The following is a 24,695-nucleotide window of genomic DNA, read 5'->3' on the forward strand; positions in this document are numbered from 1 at the left end:
ATGTTATGCCTAAGCACAACTACACACAAATTACTTGCTTTTTAAAAGGTAAGAATTTTACGTGTTTTGGCAAACAAAACCTCACTAAAATGTAAATTGCTCTAGGCTTTTCTAAATTTTATGTGCCATTCTATATAATAAATACATTTAAATGCAGATGTTATATTGAACAGAATGAATTTATCAACTCTTGTCAGAAAATAAAAACGTTTAAATATGTGGAAAGATGAAATTTAAGAAAATCCATTTATTTTCACATTGCTTTGAGAAAGATTTCATTTAAATGCTAGAGAAAATGTGGATCTATTCTGGCACAATATGTATCTAACTCAACTCATCACTAAAGCATTTATAATCACTCTAAAAATTAGATTGTATAGATGAAATTATGGTTTTTTAAAAATAATCAAGAAAACATTGGAGGCAAAATCATTTTGGAGACCTAACTGTTCTAAATACTCTAGGCTTAGAGTATAAAGGTGCATTCTAGTTTTACCAAGAGGATATGGAGAAAATTTAAAAGGTAGGCAAATTAATGCATAATGCTAACATAAGATAAAAAAAATATTTAAAGAAAAACCAATGGAAAATACAAATAAGAAACAGGAATTTTTACAATATCAACCCATGGAATTAATAAAATTTAGTTAGGAAGTTAAACTAAAAATAAGAATAACCGTAATCCAGCACTTACAAAGTGAAAAAATTATTTACTTAATATATAAGACAAAGTATTTATAGACATATTTTGCCAAATATGCATTCTCTGGGAAGTACACAGTAATATTTTTGGCTTTGTTATTATTTTCTTTTTAGGTCAATGGAATTTTTCCATAATCATACCACTAACATGAGAAAAAAAATGATTACTATTGATTTGAAACTTGGTGAGTTTCTCCAATTTAAATCAATTCTATATCAAATCTATATCATTCTTCCCCAGAGAACTCTCTTTTTGCCAAAACAGAATTTTAATTCTGTGGAATATTTTGGGCTAATTTTTATTTTTGCCAGTAAATGACCACACATGGTCTAATTCCAAGTAGATTTGTTAATTTACTTTTTTTGGAATTACCAAAAACATTTCTTAAAACTTCTCAATTATAAATGTGAAAATAATTCATTCTGCCACTCTAAATTTTGGTATTTTGATGCAGATCTATTACTTAATGATATATTCTGTTGAATGAAAGATTGCAGATATTTCTTTTCAAACCACTAGGTATTTTTGGAAACTCTTTGTCCTCAGACTTAAGTTTATTTTCTCCATTTTGCCAGACAAAATTCCAAAGGCTATCTTTTCTCTTTTCATTTTAGAGGCATAAGAATTTTAATTTCTATTCCTTCATCTACTTTCCATATTCCAAAATTAGTTTAAAAGATTTTGTTGGGTTTTGTCTCCTTGTTTAATTTCCTTCTTTTCTTCATGTTTAAGCCTTAACTATAATTTTGAGAAGTGTTTTGGCTAGAAGTCATAAGCTCAAGGGGCCAATCTGGTTTATTAAGAGCTAAGTTAAATATTTGTGAATTTATCTCTTGGTTTCAATGTAGAAGGAAGCATTATGAGGACATGGAGAGTGTTCTGTGGTATTTTAACAAAGAGGTGGTGTATGGTGATAACGAATCCTGGAGTAAACAGAGAAGAGAGGTGCAGTGGACACTCGGTTTCTAAAATATTAGAAGATGGGTAGTAGGGCTCCAGCCAGTGCGCAGGGACGTGGAGCAGAACTCCAGCACTGGGACAGCCCCCCCAACAAGTTCCTTTTCTTTAATGGACTAGAAAACCAAAAAACTTTGTGAAACAAGACTGCTTTGTGATCTGGTTTCTGCATAATACATCTTTTACATAATCCTATCACTAAATACTTTATTTCATATTTTATGTCATCACAATCTATTGACATTCTACAATTTAATCAATTTGTAAATGTTTGACTTAGAATAGTAAACAACAACTTACACATGATTATCAAATAGCATTGGAACGTAACACTTCAGGGAATTTATTATCTACTAGGATTATAGAAGTCAGAAATATAAATAACATTATTTTCATACATTTATATTTATATTACCCTCTTTTTCCAATGTCACTCAACTAAAGAGCCACTGGGGCTAGAGAACCTCCCTCAAAATCAGTCATGTAGCTGGACACAGGGCTGCTATTGGTCTATACAGAGCCTTTGCTGGAATTCTAAAATATAGCCTTTCTACCACATGGATGAAGCCCCACTTGGATGCTCACAGCTTGGCAAGGGCATTGTGGGTAGATCTAAGCCCCTTCTCTCCTCCAGACCAGATGTGTCCATAGAGGAGACAGCCTGCATACTCTAAGGAGTAGCTCTGGCTGGGCTGTCCTCTCAGAGCTCTTCTGGTCAAACAAATCCTTCCTGGCAGCCTTGTCCCTTCAAAATGATACACACATCCAAAAGTGTCTGACTTGCTATAGGAGATCCAGCTACTTCTAAAGTTGGCAACTCAGCTATTAATATAATGTGTGAACAATAGAAATGTAGGAACACACGGTACAAATGAAAAGAAGGAAGATTTGCAGGAGAGCATGAGAACACACTGAAGAATGGATAAGGTTAATTGGAAGGCTTCTGAAGTCTGAGCTGAAATTTAAAAAGAGGAAGGAATGCAGTCTGACAGAATGTGTGTTTCCTGTGCATACAAAAGAGTTTAGGAAATATTTCCTGAGTGACAGAGTGCAAGAAGCTGAAGGAAGATCAGATTATAACTAGAACAGAAAGGTTTTACATACAAGCATTTTTCTGATCCTTACAATTCCATTTGAGAGACAAGGCAATTAAGAATCTAAGAATTTATTGACTATGCCCAAGGTCACGCAGCTAATAAGACCCTGTACTCACGGCCCTGTTTGTTTGGCTTCAGAGCCTAGAATGACTATAAAATACTCGGTCTCGGTCACCTGTCAAGAGCTACGGGAACCCCCTAGACGCTAGTGCATCTGGAAATTACTTTACCTTTGTCATGCTTCTGACCTCAGTGGGTGTTGCATACAAGACTGTCCTGCCTTTGCCAAAGAATTCCATCAGAGTTCTTTAAAAATATTTATGATACCTTGTCAATAGACATGAATTGTAGCTACAGAAATCATTCATGTGTGCACGTGGCTCTAATACATTAAGAGAGTAGGTAATGAGATATAAAAAAAAATAGTGTTAAATATAGTAGGGAGGGGAAAAGTCAAGCTACAGTGGAGGGCAGGGATGACTAAACTGACACATGATGAAAGGGACTTCTTTACCAGCCTCCTACTTAGAAGAGAAGGGAGCCATTGGGTAACTGCATCTTAGAAGTGATTATAGGCATAAAGAATCTTACATTTTTATTCAGGGTCTGATTATGCACAAGATCAGTTATGAACAGCCAGTCAACATAAGAGGTTTCTTAGCTTCAATTATTTCAGTGTTAATCATCTTTGGGCAGATTTATCTTTCTAACAAAACATATGATTTTCATCACACTATTATTTACAGACCACAGTGAATTATTATTACTACAACAGAATAGAATCCAACATTTAAAACCATCCAGATTCTAACTGCTCACATAGCTATTCTTAAAATCAACTCTCTTTTTTGCTTAAATTAGTTTGAATCTATATTCGTGATCGCAAGTGTCCTAACTTTGTTTTTTTTTTTTCCTGTAGATAGATAGACTTAACTACTCTGTCCTTTGTTCCTCCTTACAGTAAAGACTCATACAGAAAATGAAGTCCATCAGACCACAACACCCATAAATTCTTATACCCAAACTTGCAAATGTACTTAGATCTACACCCATTCCAGTCACAAGGAAACATCCATTTCTTCCTCTATTTACACTTCTCCAACATTCTATCCGCCATAATCTGAATTCTAGTTCCTTTAAAAAAAATTTTTTTTTCAAAAACCTGAGAATCTATCGATTTTCCTCCTTTCTCCTATTTCTGTAACATCCTCCCAAGGACACACTGTAGACTTTATGAACCATACACTTAGAGATGTGCAGGTCAGAATGGCCAGAGAGCATAGTCCTGTCTCTCTGTTACACTGTTTGGTTCATGGCTTTCATCAGAAGGGAAGAAGGCAGGGAGGAAGGGAGGGAAAAGTAGAGAAAGTGCAGGTAGCCCTACATTTGTCCAGGTCTCCATTTCCTCTTGTTTCCTTCCCTCTTGCTTCTGCCCAACCTGTTCCACCAAAACCCCTCTCACTGTTCTTGAATGGCCTTCTTGTTAGCAAATATGGCAGATATTTTTCAGTCCTTTGTTCTCCTCTCTCTCTCTCTCTCTTTCTTTTGAGAGGGAGAGTGCGTGCATGAGCATGGAGCGGGCATGAGGGTAGGGAGAGGGGCAAAGGGAGAAGTAGAGAGAGAGAGAGAGAGAGAGAGAGAGAGAATCTTAAGCAGGCTTCATTGCCTAGCACGGGGCTCGATCTCATGACCCTGAGATCATGACCTAAACTGAAATCAAAAGTAGGAAGCTTAGCCTACTGACCCACTCAAGTGCCTCCCCCATCCTTTTTCCCTTCATCTCTTCCCAGCATTTTTGGGTTTTGTTTTGTTGTGTTTTTAAGATTTTATTTATTTATTCATGAAGGACACAGCGAGAGAGGCAGAGGGAGAAGCAGGCTCCATGCAGGGAGCCCAATGCGGGACTCGATCCCAGTACTCTGGGACCATGCCCTGAGCCAAAGGCAGATGCTCAACCACTGAGCCACCCAGGTGCCCCCATCTCTTCCTGGCTCTTAACACTCAATTGACTAGTCTTTGCTTTTGGAGAACTCATTCCTTGGTTTCTGTGATACCACATCACTCTGATTGTCCTCCTGCAGGCTCCACTTTTTCAGTGTGTCTCTGAGTCATCTGTCTTGGGCCATCTGCTTTTCTCAGTTCATATCCTCTTCCTGGACCATCTTATTTTTTCTTTTGGTTTCTCTTATGTGTTTTATAAAAACTGTCACCTTTATCTTGAGGTCAAATCTTTCATCCGAACTCGTTTCCTTCCTTTCTCCCACCTTCCATATCCAGTACATCAAGCTCTCCCCCACATCTGCAATCTGTCCCATTCCCTCCATCTCTCCTGCCACCTTCCTAATGTAAACCTGTAACACCCTCACCTGCACTCCTGGAGGTATCCTGGAGGCTGTCTCCTAATTACTCTTCTGAAATCCATCCTTGCACCATTACAATCAATTCTACTCACAAAACCAAACTCAAATGTTAGCATGTCTACTCCATATTTTAAAACCCTCGATGATTTTCCAACTCCTAACTATGAAATTGATGATGTGTATGGCCTAACATGTTCAGCTTTTGCTATCTTCCAACTTCATCTCTCATCGCTTTCTTGCTGCCATAAGCATTTTTAAACATGATTACTGGTCCTGTCTTAACTTTCTAGCCTATTCTCTCAGTTTTCTCCCTGCCATATTCTAGATTCTCGTGATGACTACATTCCTTTCATTTCCTCAATTAGGACATGACCCATTGCCCAAGCTGCCCTTCATCCCCTTCGCTCAGCACATTCCTGCGTGTCCTATAGGTTCCAACTCAGCTATTACTGTACTGGGATGACATCTTTAGCCACCCCCAAGTCTGGCTAGGTTCTCCTCCTGTGTGTACTTATGGACCACTGGACTTCCTGTCTCAAAGTCCCCATCACATGGATTTTAACTGCTTGCTAATGAGGACAGGAAGAGGAAAAAGACAGGATCTACATAGATCTCTGGCAGCCAGAACTTGACACATAACAAATGTTCAACAGATGTTTTGATTGAATCAATAAAGACTGATATAAAAACTCAGTTATCCTTAATAGTTCATCATGTGTAAGTGTGCATATATGTTTAGCAAAATATTTCCAGCTCTCATTATAAACTGAAGATTTAATTATTAATAAATTTTTGAGTCGTTTTCTCAAAATCCTGAGATTAAAACCTCTGTAATGTATATTGTTATATAAAGCCTGGGCTGAGTAAACTGTACCTGAATTTTAAGCCACGGTTATACTGCCAAGAGTGGAGAAAACCAGGTAAACAACACCCTTCTCAGAGCTCACCTTTACGGAATCTTATTCTTTATTTAGCTACTTAGGCCATTGTGACTAATTACAAAGAAGTAAACTCTTGTTCGATATATTGAGAGATCTTTCTAAAACTAAGAATTACCCAAATAAGAGAAGACTCAGGAGTTGAATTTATTGTCAGTAGGCCTTAAAGAGGAAGGTCTTTCTCAGTAAGCTGTATTTTTTTTAAATACCACTTAAATGCCATGAATAAGTGGCCCAGATGGGTTCTAAAGTCATAACTCTAAGTACTTATATTTCCAGAAAATCTTTACAAGATGAGTTATTTTATTTTTCTCTCTCCTCCCCCACCCCCATGAGTGATAATATTCCATTAATTTCAAAAACCCAAGCTTATTTTTTCATGACTTATAATTTTGTGTGTTCCTGAGACATTGCTCTAGCACATAATTATTTTAAATGATTAAATTATACTAAGATTATTCTGTATTGCTTTAGAAAAATGAGCAGGCAAAATTGTTGGATTTGCAAGATGTGCGGAGATGAATCTAAGAGGCTTCCTTCAAAGTAAGTAGCATTTAAATTCTACAGCCATTCTCATGCATATTTATCACATGATAAATAGGTGTACATTTATTCAACTGTTAATTTAATATATTTTGTTCAGAGAGTAAAATTTGCATTTACACATGAGTAATTCCACCAGAAGAGCAACCATGTATTATGCTAAGGTTTCATTTTCATTATTTATGGTTTACACTTGAGAATTAAACAAGTTTAATGCTCGTACAGGGTCTATTCTGAATAACTACTGATAAATTTTTTTTGAAGTTTTATATTTTTATGTTAAATGAGATTTCTTATCCAAAATATTTTCGTGATTCAAACCCTCTGTCTACAAAGTGCCAGAAACCTCATGTCTAGTTGGAAGAAGGGAGATTGGTAGGGTCACTAAATGCTTACCAAGCTCCCGAGTTTCTTGGATATTTTGCCAAACTAAAAACATAGCCATTTGGATGGGAACAGTGACTGCTAAAATGGAAAGCGTAATGCCTGAGAAGGGCAATAAACCATTTGATTGGTTTTTCCACCTCAAGGATTCCCCCACTGGGGATTGCTGTCTGTTGGCTTAACCAGACCTGGGCTAACCAGGTCCATGTCGGAGTGCTCAATCCTGGCCACATCTCCCTTGCTCTGGTCAGAGCTGCATGCCAGCAGTACTAAAATGTCCAAAAATACTTACAAGCATTTGTGCGAGGCGGGGAGGTGGCTGCAATGGTGGTGGAAGAGACAGTAAGACCCAAAGTTCACCATTTTAAACAAGGGAAGCTGCTGTACTGAACGGGTGTGTGCAGGAAGGGAGATGAAACAGAATAATTTGGGAATAGCTTCCATCTCTTCTGCTGATGACTCCCAAGGAGAATCACCACTGGGGCTTGCGTTTCTTTCTACTTGCCTTGCAGACCCACCATCAGAGAAAGGGGAAGCCAAGGAAAAAGAGAATTCACATTCATGGCAATCTGGTCATTTTATAGGTGCTTTACATTCATGACCTTCTCTAATTTTCAAGATAATTTTGAGAGATAGGTCTTATTCCCATTTTATGTATAATACAACTAGGGCTCAAAGATTTTAGGTAAAACCAAAAGCTATTAAATGCAGCACTGGAATTCAAACTCAGGACTATCAGACTCTGAGCACCCTACATTCTTATTTCCACAATGACATGAGGGTCTCAGAATGCTCCCTTGTCTGGTATCCACTGCTTTTATTAGGAAATCTGGGTGGGTGAGGAGACAGAGACGTTTAGAACTACTCTCATACAGGCACCTGACTAGCCATGGGACAAGATGAACTTGAGATACTCAGAAAAAAGTTACAAGCAAAATGGGGTTAAACCAAAACCAAATTTCATTTCACAACTTTAACTCCGACCGTAATCACTCCAATCATGATCTATCTTCATAAATCTCATGAATTTTAGAAAAAGAAGAATTCTCTCACCAACAAAGTACCAATGCTTTATTTTAAGGTAAAACAAGACAATGATAGCATCTTCGCTCATGTAGTAGATTTTATTTTTTCCTATATAATGGGAACAGGTGAACCAGAGAGGCATGCCACATACCTTGCCTAGGACTTACCAATTCACTGGATGGAAAAGGTTACTTTAGGTTACTGTTTTTAAGTTTCTAATAAGAGAAAAGAACAGTGAGTCAGATACCTTTTCATGGAAATGTTTTTTGCAAGCAACCCTAACAGCAGTATACTGTTAAGCCTCAGGACTGATGCACATAGTCTACCTAAAACTGGCAAGGGCCATCTGAATTTGTAGAAAACAAAAGATATTTGACCTTTTAAAGACTCCTGATATGTTTCCATGTTCTAGGTTATTTTTTAACCTCTTTAACTAATCTTCCTTCATTGTATGAAGTACCTCCTAATGCTGATGGCTGTTCCCTCAACACCAATTATGGAGCTACCTCCATACCAGGTGTAGCCAATGGACAATGCTAGCTTGTATCTATAGCTATCTGATTATTTGACATTATGGAAAACAGGAAAATTAAGAGTGAACCAAACATAAACTGAAACAATCACAAACTGAATGGCAATAAACACACGGAGTATTTTAAAGGCGAGAAAGTAAAATGATTTAGATGTAAGAATACATGGTCACTTGCCAATTCGCCTCACAAAGCCCTGAAAAATGAACAGAAATGGAGCCTCAAAAGCAGTATCTTTCACAGATATTTTTGAAATTGTAAACGTTTTTTTATACCATTTGTTCACATATTATTCACAGTAACAGACGTTCAAACCCTCAGCATGTAAAAAAAAATCATAGCAACTAATAGAGAAAATATCTACATATAGTAGATATGGAGTTACTAACTTTTTTATGTGAATGCATACAAATAGAGTTTGTGGATGAACTCTAAGATGTTAATAGTTAAATGGGCAAACACATTTGGTGTTAGCAGCACACAATGCAAACCCAAATGCGGTTTGACAATTTGAAGCAAGAATCTTAAAAACGTACATTTCTTGACCCACTTTAATTCTACTTCTACTAATCCCATAAGCAATTAGCAATCCTTAATCACAAATTTTTACGTTAAAAACTGAGAAATAATCAAAATTCTCATTGAGAATAATTATGTAAACTAAACAATGCCCTCTTGTAAAGGCACCTGGATGACTCAGTTGATTAAGCATCCCACTCTTGATTTCGGCTCAGGTCACGATCTCAGGGTCATGAGATCCAGCCCCACGTGCTCTGTGCTTAGAGGGAAGTCTGAAGATTCTCTCCTTCTGTACCCCACTAGCTCTCGAGGACTCTCCCTCTCTTTCTTCCTCTCCCTCAAATAAATAAATCCTTAAAAAAAAAAAGAATGGCCCCTTGTAGAATACTCCACAGTGACTATCAATGACTATCAAATTTATAATTGTCATAACACTATAAGTGGACTTTAAGACAATTGTGATGACATATAAAAAGCTTATTAGAAGTGAATATATACATATTAATGTGTATACACACAAAGTGTGTACGCACACAAACAAACTTGCAGAGTATGGATACTTCTTGGTTAAAAACACACAAACATACGTAACAAAATATTAACAGTAGTAATTTGGGAATAGGGAAATTACAGGACTATGGATATTTATCTTTTAAAAATTTATTTCATCATATTATCAAGTTTATACTACTGACATGATTTTTTTTAATTTTTAACCATTTAGAAAGTAAAAATAAAATGTAGAAGATCACAGAAAGATAAGTTTCCATCCAAAACCACACAAATAGGGACCCCTGAGTGGCTCAGTGGTTGAGTGTCTGCCCTCACTCAGCTCAGGGCATGATCCCAGGGTTCAGGGATCAAGTTCCACATCAGATTCCCTGCGAGGAACCTACTTCTCCCTCTGCCTATGTCTCGGTGTCTCTCGTGAATAAATAAATAAAATCTTTTCTTAAAAAAAATCACACAAATAGAGTACAACATTTTGGCATTATTTTCAAGATCATAGATTTCTATGTAGCTGAGTAAAACCTTGAGAATATTTTGGTGCAATAAGCACCTTTTGTTTCTTTTCAAAGCATTACTTTGGAGGAAGTACTACAGTGGGGCCAGTCTTTTGAAAAGCTGATGGCTACAAAATGTGAGTATTATGTATATTTCATCTTTGAATAACTAGTCAGTTTTACTCTTAACAGGAAAAGGTGGCACTAGATGATGAATGCGTGCTCTCTTCTCACAGCCTTCTAAATGGCAACTGCCCCCTGTTAAAAAAAGAAAACCTGAAAATAGTTTGTCATGTCAACCACTATTATTATCTTTGGTGTTAATTAAAACAAGATTAGTCACTGCGAATATTTAGTTTTCACAAGTATATGTGTAAAATCCCTTGGAAAATATGCTTAAATCGTAACACATACAGAAATACACTGCCTTAGCATGGCCTTCTAAAGTTAGCATTTTAGAAAACTCAACAATTTGCCGCTCTTAGTGCTTTCAAAAGTAAGAATAAATTTGAGTCTTAATGTTCTAAAACTCCGCAGAGTTAGTTTTCAACTTTATCAGTGTCTGATTTAAGTGGAATGTTATAGAAGACTGCATATAGTTGTATATAAGTATCGACATTCACATGGTAAACAAAGTTAACAAAAATGCATATTAAGAAGATAAAGTCATAGGCTCAATGCAAGCAACATGAAGAAGTATGTGCATTCATGGGAGCAGTCAGTTGTGTTTGGTTAGAAAACTGGGAAGTTGATAAACACCAGAAGACAGATACACACACAAAAAAATGTAGTAGGTACTCAAAGAAAACTCTTGTTTGCTGAATTTGGTATTTTTTTTAATGGAGTTGGCTCCCACCAAATGTTTCTTAATTTTTGCCTATAGACTTTTTTTTAATTGAAGTTCGATTTGCCAACATATAGTATAACACCCAGTGCTCATCCTGTCAAGTGCCCCCTTCAGTGCCCGTCACCCAGTCACCCCATCCCCTTCCCACCTCCCCTTTCACTACCCCTTGTTCGTTTCCCAGAGTTACGAGGCCCCCATGACTTCTTTTTATTTGAGATTCCCTATTAGACTTTCTGTTAACATTTCCTCTGTTTACACCTATTGACTATGGAAAGGGAGTTAGCTGTGCTACTTGATTGATGGTTTGATTGATGGGATGTGCCAGTGGTAACTGGATAGAGTACTTCTTGTTACTTCTAGAGGTGGCCAGGCTTCTGGGACACTTCCTGCTCTCTGACCCAAGGGCCCCTCCTGGTATGGAGACAGCTGTGTCTGTCTAACTCAGAGGGTAATGGCCAGAGATGTGGACCCCTGGGTTCTCCTATAGGAAAACCTTCATCAGCTATTCTGGGAGTTACTTCATGGCCCTTCTTAGTTCTGGGATCCACACCTCCAGACTTGGGTCACTACCTGAATTCCCATTGATCATAAAAGTCTTTCCAGTAGGCATCTGAGGCTATGGTTTTCTTGTGAATCTCCCCTGGATTTTATTCTCAAGCATTCCTCATAGTCTGTGATCCAGTTTACCAGAGTGATTGTGAATTTTTAAAAATATTTTTGGGTCAATTTTAGGACACTGGAATGAGAAGAAGAGACAAAAGCATATGTTCAGTCAGCTGGATTGACTGATCCTCTGCTAAATAATTTTAATTTCAGTCCCAACGCTCTGCAATCCATGTTTTTGCAACATTGCAGGTTAATCTCCCTCTGGAAGTTTCAAATTCTCCATCTGTAGCATGGGAATACCACCCATCTTTTCAGCATTACTGTTCAGGTTAGCCATACATGCAAATTAGGCACACAATAATTGGTAGTTATTTTAATTAGTAACAAAGTGCATGTCTCTGAATATCATTCCTTTTTCTTTGCCGCTTACCAAAAAGTTCAAAATCTCTAACTTGGCCTTCAAGACTGTACCACAGCTCGAATGCATTTTCCATGATTTACTGCAGCTCCACGCCTTCACATGACGCACCCTTCCGCTGGGGTGACCCTTGATCCATTTGCTACACCCGTGACGCACCTGCTCCAGGCTTCTGCACAAAGTCCTCTGTCTACTCTGTTATCTGCCCATCGTGGCTAGTAAAATTTAGCTTTCACCTTTTCCCTGAAACCTCTTGGAAATACTTGTGCTCTCTCTTCTGTTAGTATCATTATTTATTCTGCTTCTAAGTACAGTTATTTAGTGTGCTGGGTTTTTTCCACAGGCGGTTTCTCAGTAGATCTTAAATTCCCTGAGAACACAGATCGTTGTGCATTCACTTTTCATCTCCCGACCCAGGGACTCAGAATGTGCTTTGTATCTAATGGGCATGCAATAAATGTTCAGTGAATATATGCAAGACAAATATTGGTAAGAAAAGATCAAAATACCAAGCCATATTATGTAAAACTTTCTGTGCCGGTCCTGAAGGCCTCATAAACAAAGTGAATAAAGTTCATTTGTTTGGTAATGATCTCAAGTTAGAGCTTAGCTAGAATTAGCTATTTAGAGATCTAGTGTCATGAGAATAAGCAAAGTTTACAGAAAAGATGAGGACAGGAAGAGAGCATACCGCTCTTCATAAACATCGAAAAAGCAGCATAAGAATCTCTTGAGAAATTTAGTTACTGTGAAATTTATGTAAAAATTTAATAATCACATAATGAAAACAGGTGATAAAAACAATTCATTCTCTGGACCATCCAAACTAAAAAAAAAAAAAAAAAAAAACAAAAAAAACAAAAGCATTAAATGTGCCAGAGAATACAGTGTGTGTACGCTAACCAAGGATACTAGTAAAATTCATTCTCTAGCTAAGATATATAGATGTCTCTTTTTACATAGATTAAAAGACTGTTTCTAAGAACATATAATTTAAAAAACCCATTTAGGAAGGAAATGTATTAAGCATGGTCTCAATGGATGAACAGGAATTGGTTTAAGAGATGTTTGCAGAATAGCCACTAAGTGCTAGCTATCACAATACAGTTAAATTCAACTTCCTCATGGGAAGAAGGGATCCAAGAAAATCATCAGCTTAAGAACAGAATCCCAGCAAAATTAAGACCTTTGCTAGAAACTAAGAATGCTAGTAATCTAGATGCTTTTTAATGATACATTATTGACAAGTTAATTTTTCAAAAACAGTCTGTGTGCTCAATATCAATTCACTAAATCTTAAACACTTGGATAGCAGCCAATGTGCTTGAAAAAAAAATTCCATGTGTCCATGTACCACATGTAATAACATAACATTTTTCAAAACCTGAAAAATCTCCCAGAAGAGAACAGGGAAGCCTGCTATTGATAGCACATTGAGGTGAAGTGGAGAATGGTGATTGATGGAATTTCAAAGGCAAGGCAAACACAACACTTTTTAAAAATAGACTTTGACAACATTTCCACCAAAGGCTGTCTTAAGGGCTGACTAGCAAGGTTTGGTTTGGTTTGGTTTTTTGCTTCCAGATAAAGATGGTTTTATGAAGCTATCTGCGCCTTTCCCATGAAGAGCCTATTGTTAAATTCGACACGCAGAAGGAAGCTCTAGATATAGAAAGAAAAACACAGACACATATTTCTTTGACATAAAATTACTTGTGAGGCCTAGTTAGGACAGCCTTATACAAGATCAGCACCCAAAATATATCAGCAAAGTGTGGCTTGTGACTGGAGGAAACTGTGTGGTTATGAACTGCCCTATGTAAATATTGAGAATCTGAGGGCTGCACAGATTGCTCCAAGAGCTGCTAGGAACAAACTGCTTTGAGTTTTAGCGTACACTGTGAAGTGTGTTCCCTGAGCAGTGAAGAATCTATTGAGTTCCAGCTATGCATGACATAGGGACAGAGGAGGTGCTTTCTTGAAGGTATCCACAATTAAAGATAAATAAAATATAGGTGTACCATAAGCAGTTTGTGAACTACAAACAAGGGAGACTGGAAATAGCAGATAACCTACTAAAAACCTAGGATGTACATGCTAAGGGGCGAAGATTGTTGGGGAGAGATGGCAGGTCTCCTGGGAAAGCTTACAAGAGGCAAATCTCAGCTGGAACTTGATTCAGACTAGTGTAAAATGGTAAGGAAGTCTGACTGGCAGTATTTTAAAGATAGTCAACTGTTTTAGAAGTCCAGTAGAAATAAATGCTTCTTTGAAGAAGAGATATACTCTGTAGGATCCCTCAGGATTTAGTGTAAAAATTGGTCTCATTAAGAAATCTCCATAATGAATTAAGCAGAAAGTACCCTGCAAAATTTGCAAATCTGCAGATGATAGAAAGTCCTCCAAGTTTCGAAACACCCAAGTGTTCAGGGAAGAGTTACATTATTTGCAAATGGGCATAAATGCAGTAATAAGTCCTTTAATGGATCAGAAAAAAATTGTCAGAACTATTAGTTATTAACTCATAAAAATATCTGAGAATTACCAAAAATATTTCCTTAAATGTTGCTGGCCCAGAATATAACACTGCACTTCGAAATATCATCAAAATGTTAAGCATCACCAAGATGAAAAACCTAGTAGAAATCTATAGTTCTGATGACTAAATTGAGTAGAACTAGACATGCATTTGAAATGACAAGGGGACCAACAATTGCCTTTATACCCTCTCAGGTTTGACAAACTTTACATCTCTACAAAATGGAAAGATTGCGTGAAAAATAATCAAATCAAAATTGTAACTAATCAGTTTTATTTTTAATTTTAACTAAAATGACAGCAAATGATGCCAGAAAAAAATATATATGTAAGTATATGTATGCCCCAAATCTCAAAAGATGAAGATAGACGTCTCTCACTGATATTTGAGTAAAGTATGCTTAATATAAATAGAAAGAAATTAAACTCCAACTAACTTGCCTGGATGATTCATTCAGTCCCTGCATGTGTCTGGTATACCTTCCCAGCCCCAGGACAGAGGTGACACAGATCCACAAGGTCACTTGTGCTCAACTCATCTGCTCCCTCTAGAGGGAGGAGATAGCCAAACAAGCAAATACATTGACGAATATATTAATTCCAGATAGTGGTTAGTGCTTTGAAGAAAATAAAACCAGGTAATATGGCAAAGAAAGGCAGGTATAAGAGGGCAGATCAACTGGGTGATTGGAGAACAACCATCAGAAGGGGTAAAATTTGACCTGAGAGCTGATTGATGAGAAGCAGCCAGCCAGCCTGGGATCTGGGAGCAGAGCGGCCCAAGCAGAGGAAAGCTATGTTCAAAAGGCCCTGAGATGTGAGTGAGGTTAATGTCTTCAAATAACCAAAGAAGTTCAGCACGACAGGAGTAAAGAGCCTTATTGGCCACATGAGCAATTTTAGACTACAGATTAACAGTGGATGTGCTTTTAAAAGTACCCTCCAGGGGGTGCCTGGTGCTTCGGTCATTAAAGCCTGGGACTCGGTTTCCACTCATGTCATGATCTTGGGGTGGTCAAATCCAGCCTGGCGTTGGGCTCCACGCTGGGTTAAGATTCTCTCTCTCCCTATCATTCTGCTTCTGTTCCACTTTCAAAAAAAAAAAAAAGTACCCTCCAGTTTTCTTCTGAAAAAAAGAAGCAGAGAGACCAGTTGGAAGGCTATTGCAATAAACCATGAAAACACTAGAAATCAGCAAGGAAGACAAAGCCAAGAGAATATAGCATAAAGGCTAATCAAAGCCGTCGGGCTATGAGATCACTTAGAGGGAGAGTTCAGAGAGAGGAGAGGAGAGATCCAGAGATGGAGCCTAGGTGCATGCTAATATTTCCAAATCCAGAGAAGAGGAGGAATCAGCAAAGGAGATGGAAAAAGAGCATCAGGTGAGTTAAGGATGACCAAAACAATGCATCATCATTAAAGGCAAAGAAGAGCATGTTTCAGGAAGGGAGCTGTGAACTGTGTCAAAGACTGCTGAGACGTCAGGTAAGATGAGGAAAGAACAGTGACTTTTGCTATGACAATATGGAAGTCAGTGGTGCCTTGACCGGAGTAGTTCCAGGGGTATGGGGATGGATAGGACAAGAGGAAGCAAGGCAGAGAATGTAGGCAATTATTTACGTAAGTTTTGGGGCGAAGGTCAGCAGAGAAAACAGAAGAGACTAGAAGGAGACATGAGGTCAGTACTGTGAATGGAGAGTCAATAGCCATTTTTTATTTTATTTGGGAAATACAGCAGCTTCCCTAGAGATGATGACAAACATTAGAAGAAAGTGATGACATAGAAGAGAATGGGGATAATTTTAAGAGCGACAGAGAAATGAAAAGCTGTGGAGAAAAAAAAAAGAAAAAAGAAAAAAGAAAAGCCGTGGAGAAAGCATAATAAAACAGAAGCCAAAAAAGAACTGCTTGGACATTGTTTCCCTTTCAGGAGGCAAATTAGAAAGGACAGGTACCAGTGGAGGTACCAGGGATGGGTGATTTGGTGGCGAGAAGACAAGGGAATCTCTCCCGGATTAAATCAGGGTTCTCAGTGAAGTCTGAGACAAGGTCACCAGCAGAGAGCTGAGGAGAGATGGGGGAAGGAGAAGATATGAAATAGTTTCTGGAGAGTTAAAGAACCAGGATGTTATGGAAGGGTGGTAGATGACTGGGCGGTGTTGCATGCCCGCTTCAGATGTGCTGGGGTGATTTCAAGTGAGAAAGGCCAGGTACCTATTTTTCTGTGGCCTCTTCAGTTTGCTCCAGAGCAGACATTCTAGGTAGGCAGGTGTTCTGAATCACAGAGTTTGCATCAACATTGATCTTGGTCAAAATCATCCTTCAACATATTGTCTGTTTTCCTGCCTTTCTCACTTCTCACAATTACCTGCACCACAGCCTTGGAAATGCCAGGTTGGATACTATAGGACTGTCACACAGCTGAAGGCAACGAAGACTGCTCCAATTTACGCTGGCTGGAGCATCCGCATCCTGACACAAACCAGACATTAGAAGTCACTAATGGATGCTGTTGTTCCATCACATGCAGCCTGATGCCAGAGGCAGAGCCGTTGCCTCCCCTCCCTTCAGCCGTGAGAGATTCCGTGCTGCTCGCTGTGGATTGGCAGCTTCCTATCACTCATTCTACCCTCTGCTAACCAGCTGCTGGTGCTGTGGTTCCCTTCAGCAGCCCTCATGTTCCCTACACCACCGCCCACAGCCCCTCCACCCAGGACTGCCTTCTCCAACTCCTCATGCACTTGTTCACCTTGCAGGGAGAAAAGCACAACAGCAAAACCTGGCCTCTTATTCACATCACTGTTCAATTAGTACATGTTGTCTCATTGCCCAAAAAAAAAAAAAAAAAAAAAAGTAACAACATGCCAGGGAAAATCTCTGGTCTTTGGTGCTCCCTGGGTGCTAAATAATCAGGGCCTGCTTCTTCACTTCTCAAAACTTCTGGAGAATCACTTTCACACACAGAAGCATGAGGCATCTGAAAGCCTTGATTGACAAACATTTGTTGAGTCAGCACTTACTGTAGGCTCTGGAGAAATGGAACCTTCCATATGAAGGTGGAACTGTGGTCCTGATTCACAAAGTGTGAGCCCATGGGTGGGAGAGTAATCAAAGTAAAGCGATGGATACAACAGACTGTGATGTAGGGTGAGGTGGAACTGTAATTAAGATAAGGTGAACCAGGTGCTATTTGTCAACCGACAGGAAACACTTATTTAGTGTGTGGGGGGTTGGGGGGCCAAGAGAAATTTTTCCAGGAATTGAGATACTTGGCCTGAGTCTTAGATCCGAGTAACAAAGCCCACCTCACAGAAGGATATACAACAGCATGGGGGTAGCACACTGCCTGGCCAGGAGCACAGCTCAGACAAAGAATGTTTCCAGAAGTGACAAGGGAAGAGAGGTAGAGGGCACCATATCCTCATGGACCCTGTAGCCACTGCCAAGCTCTGGCTTTTCTTATTTAGGACAACAATGGGAAAAGATTGAAAGGTTACAAATATGGGTTGTGGCCAGATTTTTTACTTAGAAGTTCTTCTCTGATAAAAGTGCAAAAAAGATTGAAAGCAGGTCAGATAGATGAACTGAGGCTTTTTCAGATTAGAGATGGTTTACAGATATTTCTCAAAAATTATAAACAAAAATAATTTGTGAGAAGAGAACAGAAGATAATGCAATAAATGTAACAATGTCTTTCATATATGAAGAGATCTGAAAAAAATCCAGAGAACACTAACAATGCAAAAAACATTGCAAATGATTGCAATACACAGAAAAAGATAAGGTCGGTAAGAAAAAAAATGCTTAGGCATTCATGTTTTAAAATTTTTAAATTAAACAGTTACAAGTCACTGGTTTTATCCCATCAGATTGGAAAAGATGGAGTGAGCAGACACTTTGACAATGCTGTTAGTAATGAAAAATAAGGAAATATTTCTGAAAGCTATTTTACAACAGGTATCAAGAATCTCCAAAAACATCACATCTGTCAATCTAGGAATTCCATTCCTTTAAGTTAATTCTAAAGAAATAATTACAAAGATTTATACACCGAATTTTCAATGTTGGATAATTTATAACACAAAACTGGGAAATGATATAAATATTGAATAATGGGAGGATAGCTAAATAAAATATTGAGCAGTCCTGCAATAGGGAAAGAGTGACACAAAATTGCTTTCAAGTATGATGCCAGTAGTTTATATGCGTATCTGTGTTTGTGTAGATGAATGAATATTAGTTAGGTAGAAAGTCAAACATTAACAAAGGACTGAAAGAATAAAGGGAAATATATCCAATTGTCAACAATCATTATTATCTTTATTAGAAGTTTTCTGTATTTAAAAACAACTCCTAGTACTTTGTTACTTTTAAAATAACACAGCAAAGAGAAGTTGAGAGAAAAATCTTAAGTGATTAATATCATAGAAGCCAAACTAGAGAATCCCGGTAAAGCAGATCTACTTTAAGACTTCACGTAGAGTCTAGTACAGTTATGGAATTTGTTATCCCAAGTGATAGAGATTGAAAATGAAATAAATTTAAAATTGTTTTAGGCACATTTCTAATGAAAAACTGCAACATAGCGAAGCGTTCAGATTTAATTTACGGTGTAAGCTTTTTTCCCTCGCAGAAAACAGTCCTGGAACAGATGGGCCACTGTTCTGACTCAGCCAAGAGGAATGTCACATTTTCCTTCTGCATCAAGATACTGACACGTGTCACCTTGTGTGTCATAGAAATAGTAATTTCAGTGACTCACCTAAAGAGAACATCCTAGAGAGTCCCAAAAGCATCACTCTCATTCTTAAGAAAAAAAGCATGCACTATATATGACATAAACCTATTTTTTCCATCTTCTCAATTTAATGAGCAATTCTGTTGTTTGTCCTTATTCACTCTGCTCAAGCAGAATCATGGTCTCTGGAGTGTAACACTCAGGAAGAAGTATCATTCACAACTTCAAAATGGGCTACTTTGGGCTACATTGCCTGATTTGGAAAAGGCTTTTCCACCTTTAAATTCGCTAACTGTCTGAGTCATTAGAAATTCTCAACTGAGCAATTCAGTTTCAACTTTAATAGCTGCTCAGATTCCTGGAACACTTTTATACAAATGCGTTTTCAGCTGCTTACTTGACTAACTTACGAAAATTCCGGAAAATATACCAGCCATGTGAGTCTATTTGTTCTATGCACCAGAATCTTACCTGAAATATCAAAGAAGTTCAAGTGGCCCAGGTCAGCTTTCAGGTCCAGCTCTGGTTATGCTGCAGGAAAATACCATGTTAAATTCCCACTATTACACAAGAAACGTTCATTTCTTGTTCATTGTATTCCATATCTTCATGTTGACCTTCAGACAAAAGGAGCAGTTCTTTTCTAGAATGTGACCTTCACATCACAGGTTGGAAGTGCAACAGCAGACCACCTGCTGAAACCTACCTAAAACCTTCTGCTTGCCCCTGTATTGGCACTTTGCATGTATTTCATTGGCTAAAACAAATCCAATGGCAAGGCTGATATAAATAGAACATGAAAGTATAATCCTCCTATAAGAAGGTAGGAAGTAACTAATATTAATACTACAATCTACCTTATCTAATATCTATATAAAATATAGACTGCAATGCATGGATGGCTTCATGAGCAAAGGACTTGAGTATATGGAGGATTATTTGGCCAGCCCTAAAGGATCCTTCCTCCACTCAATCAGGAGAGAAGCTAGAGAAAGTTGATACAGATGCAGGAAGTTTCTGAAACGAAAATCTCTAAATATTTTACTATACAATTAAGCTAAACATAAATATAAACACAAATGCAGAACACTATAACATAAAATCTAATATTGGTTTCCAAGTCATCCTCTTACCACCCACCCACCCATCGGCTAAAGCCATCTGAGAGTAGCCTGATGACTGACTCTCACTCCAGGATCTTTAGATTTTATCTGGTATCTCATTTTTCCCTGTTCCATAGCTCATTTCTTTATTTTAGGACTCTTATTTTCTGTTCTTAATGAAGCATCAGTCAAAATTCTATTAAGTACAAAGTATATCAAATTGCTTTTTCTTTTTTATTTTCTTAAGCAGAACTCTATTTTTTTTCAACACACGCTGCAAATTATTGACTTTCAGCTTTACTCGTTAAGCCAGAAATGGCTTTTTGTTTTAATTTGGTTTTCTTTTGTTTTTTGTTTTGTTTTGTTTTGTTTGTTTGTTTTGTTTTTGTTTTCTTTTTTTTTTTTTTTTTTTTTTTTTTTTTGGTTTGCCTCTCCATTCAGCTACTTATTTAATAGGAACTCCAATTGCTATGGACATTGTCTCTGGCCTCGGTTTTCTGTGCCCGTGATGAGGCAAGGTACAACTTAAAGTTACTTAGGTGTGAAAATAAACTTCTTACTTGAAATCCAAGGTGGAGTATATTCCCCCATTGGGTAGAAATATCTAATTCATATCATTTTCTACGTTATATTTTTATACATGCTTTATCCCCAACTCATTGGTCCTCTCAACTCAAGTGATGTTCCTTTCAAATATTTCTCACCCAATATCATGAAGGCTAGCTACACTTACTGGTAATAATGAGACATGCTCTAATTTTGTGTATTCCTAGGATGGCACGTTTCTTGCAAATTGCCAGTTCACCATAGCCCTAATCCTCCTTAGAGGGGATTTACCTCTATTTGAGTTTTTCTCTTGAATAAAAATATCTTAATTGTTATCTTTATGTTCATATTACTGCTGACAGAGCCAGTAGAAGCCAAGGAGTCAATGCTTTCTAGTGCTAGAAAACTCAATCTAATCTCTTATGTGAAGATCTAGAAAAATTTGATTTTACATTTCTATTCCATCCGATTACCATTATTTCTTATGATGGTGATCTTATGCTTGGCCGCATATTCAATGTGCCTACACACACATTGCTATTACTATCAATTAAAAGTTACATCGTTTCATCATTTAGCAATTTCATTTCTCAGATATGCCAGGAGACTTCCTAGTCACCAAATGAAGTTCTATGGCTGTTCATCTTCGATACTAAGAATATTTGGTCCTAAAGATTCACATTGATATGTTGGATTTGTCAGACCTTGCTTAACCCTCCTTTAAAAATAGTGACTCAATCAGAAAAGCTCCTTCCATATGTATATCTCATCTACCCACCCCAAAAATGCAGTTTAAGACCAAAATCAAGCATCCTTAATCTGTTAGCATCGAGTGTCATTTGATGTCATGCTGCACATACTCATTGTCCTGTTCTCAATTTTGAGATAATTTCCAACACCCCATCTGAATTTCATTCTTTGTCTGGTCCTTCATTTTTAATTTGAACCATAAAGTGTGAATATGAAGTTAAATTTGTATTCCATTCATGTTCTCCTGCTCTGATTGGATATTGAGGAAACACTCCAGGCTGTACAACCTGATCAGTGTACTACTTCTATATGACTTGGATATTTTTCTTTTTCTTTCTTTTCCTTGACCTGCCTGTTGAGATTCTAAACCTTGTTCTGACCTTCCAGTTTAAGGTTGAGGCCTTAGATTTTTCAAGTTAGTTTCATGGTCAGAGCTCTGTCCACTGATACAACTTAAGTCCTGTTTTGGGGTCCTTTGGACCTCTCCTACCCTAGATCCATATGCATCAGTGGACATTTTTCTCTGAATGATTCAGAAGAAAGAAATGAAGGGATGACCACATCACTGACTGGCATTGTCAAACATGTTTCAGACATATAGATCTAAATGTGTGTGTGTGTGTGTGTGTTTCATTATATAATATTCACTTGTTAAATAATTTGGAAGCTTTGATTCAGACTTTGGCTTTAACCTGTATTATTAAATATTGTTCAGATTTTGTAATGATATTGACCCACAAAAATAAGCTGATTTCTCCATTACTTTTAGATGGTCCAGTAGTCTATGCTGCATACTTAAAAATGGAGCACAGTGACGAGAATATTAAATTCTGGATGGCATGTGAAACCTATAAGAAAATTGCCTCACGGTGGAGCAGAATTTCTAGGGCAAAAAAGCTTTATAAGACTTACATCCAGCCACAGTCCCCTAGAGAGGTAACTATGTGACAGTGATGGCTAATGGAAATGAGTACATCCCGGGGAGGGCTCCAATATCTGTGAAGCACACATATGTGCCAGCACTCCATATCCAGGATCTCCTACTATGCTACAAAGTCAATCTTGTTGACTTATTTTACAGATAAGAAACCTGAGAATCTGAGGAGTTAATTAGCTTTTTCAGTGTCACATAGCAGTCAAGTCAGAGAGTTCGGATTCAAAGTTAGGCCTGTCCAGCTCTAGAGCCTCTTCTCGTTAAATTATCTTAAGTCCAATAAATAAATAAATAATCTTAATTCCTTGAAAAATTTCTTAAAAAGAAGAAGAAGAAGAAGAAGAAGAAGAAGAAGAAGAAGAAGAAGAAGAAGAAGTCCTTGTAAGAAGAACTGATTTTGCTAGAAGGAACTACAGATACCATACATGGGCAAGTTGACAGTACCAGTGGTGTTGGAAAAGTCTGTGACATCTCACTAAACTTATTGCTCACCTCATTTCCTAACCAGCAAATACAGCAAACATTCATACTGATATTACTGCCAATTACTTACAACTGCCTAAAGAAAATAAAGAGTCATCAGTACATGACACACTGGGACCCCTCCTGGTGGAGACAGAATAAGTAATGAAAATTCTTGTCAAGGGGATAAGGGTAGATGATGATATATGAGATTCCTATCATGCAGGACAGTCCTACATTATTAACTTATTCCTCAAAACTCTTATCTGGAAAATACTTGGTTTATTGAAATAACCACTTCTCTCCTTTATTTCTCCACTTCTCTTCACCCTCTTCCCATTTCAGGGCATATTCAGTGAGATCAACATTCATGACTACTAAGAAAGATAAACTTTAAAAATAGCACTAACTTCCCTTTTCCTTAAAAGAGGCCTTCATCTCATAAACTTCCTTGTTTGTAGACTCCACTAACAAACCAGTTGCATCTGCCTAAATAAGCAAGAGTTTCTGAGATTTTCCTGGTCTTGGGCTGTGTGTTTTTTTTGTTTTGTTTTGTTTTGTTTTTTAATCTGAGATATGTAGGTGGATGTTTGGTTTTTAAAAAGCCACGTTTGTTTCTGATAAATCTTTTTAGATACCTATGAAATTCCAGACAAAATTACCCTTTCCACTAAAAGAAAAAAAAAAGAAAGAAAAAGGAGAGGGGAAAATAAATTAAACCTTCCATTATCTATCTTCAATTATGCCTACTTATGTTCTACATGTAATTTCACTTTTCAGATTAACATTGACAGTTCAACAAGAGAAACTATCATCAGGAATATTCAAGAACCCACTCAAACGTGTTTTGAAGAGGCTCAAAAGATAGTGTATATGCACATGGAAAGGGATTCCTATCCCAGATTTCTAAAGTCAGAAATGTACCAGAAACTTTTGAAGACTATCCAGCCCAACAACAATTCCTAACTACCACTCAAAAGTTTAAATTGAAGATGGTGTATTGAAAGTACTGGCTTTGTTTTTTAATTAACACACAAATACACAATCAGAAATAGAATAGGAATGAAATAGAAGAAATCAAACTATACATTAACTTTTTCTAATTCTCAAAGAGAAACAGATCCCCAAAGGGATGGCCCTTAGAACAGTTATAACATGAAAAACACAATTTATGGGCATGCCTGTGTAGCTCAGTTAACATATAATAAAAAGGAAGGTCTTCATGACACCAATATTATAAGGCTTGTACTGAGTAGTCAACTAATGGATATTTTCTTATTAATGAAATTTTGCTGTAATAATGCACAGATCAGTTCCTTTAAAAGTGTGGCTATACGAGTTGTCTCTAGCATGAGTGTATTCTAGAAATGGAGTGCTTGTAATAACCTTAATTAGTAGAGACTTAGTATTTGAAGTACAATCAGTGGTATAATATCATGAGCAATGAAAGATGTGTTCTTGAGATAGATTTTATCTGTAAAAATTTCCTACTATTATATTAACAATTGAACTTCTATATCACAAATATCTTCTACATATGAAAAATTCCTGATGATTCTAAGCTATTAAGAATGTATAAAATTCTTTTTTATTCTTATGTTGATATAAGGGTAGAAAATGGTTCATACATTTTAAGTATTGTTTCTTCACAATGTGAATTTATCGTGGTCCCAACAATCAATAAATCCAAAT

At 37.3% G+C, this 24,695-nt stretch overlaps 1 protein-coding gene across 1 annotated transcript; it reads left to right on the top strand.

The window, feature by feature from the left end:
- The first annotated feature begins 846 nt into the window (after window positions 1-846).
- On the top strand, window positions 847-23,969 carry RGS13 (regulator of G protein signaling 13). The gene is made up of 5 exons (XM_055333962.1): window positions 847-887; window positions 6,530-6,598; window positions 10,137-10,198; window positions 22,377-22,543; window positions 23,784-23,969. Exons 2-5 carry the CDS (start codon window positions 6,534-6,536, stop codon window positions 23,967-23,969), a joined length of 480 nt encoding a protein of 159 aa, XP_055189937.1. The 5' UTR covers window positions 847-887; window positions 6,530-6,533.
- Window positions 23,970-24,695: the final 726 nt, after the last annotated feature.

The sequence above is a fragment of the Nyctereutes procyonoides genome, unplaced genomic scaffold (assembly GCF_905146905.1).
Source record: "Nyctereutes procyonoides isolate TBG_1078 unplaced genomic scaffold, NYPRO_anot_genome, whole genome shotgun sequence".
NCBI lineage: Eukaryota > Metazoa > Chordata > Mammalia > Carnivora > Canidae > Nyctereutes > Nyctereutes procyonoides.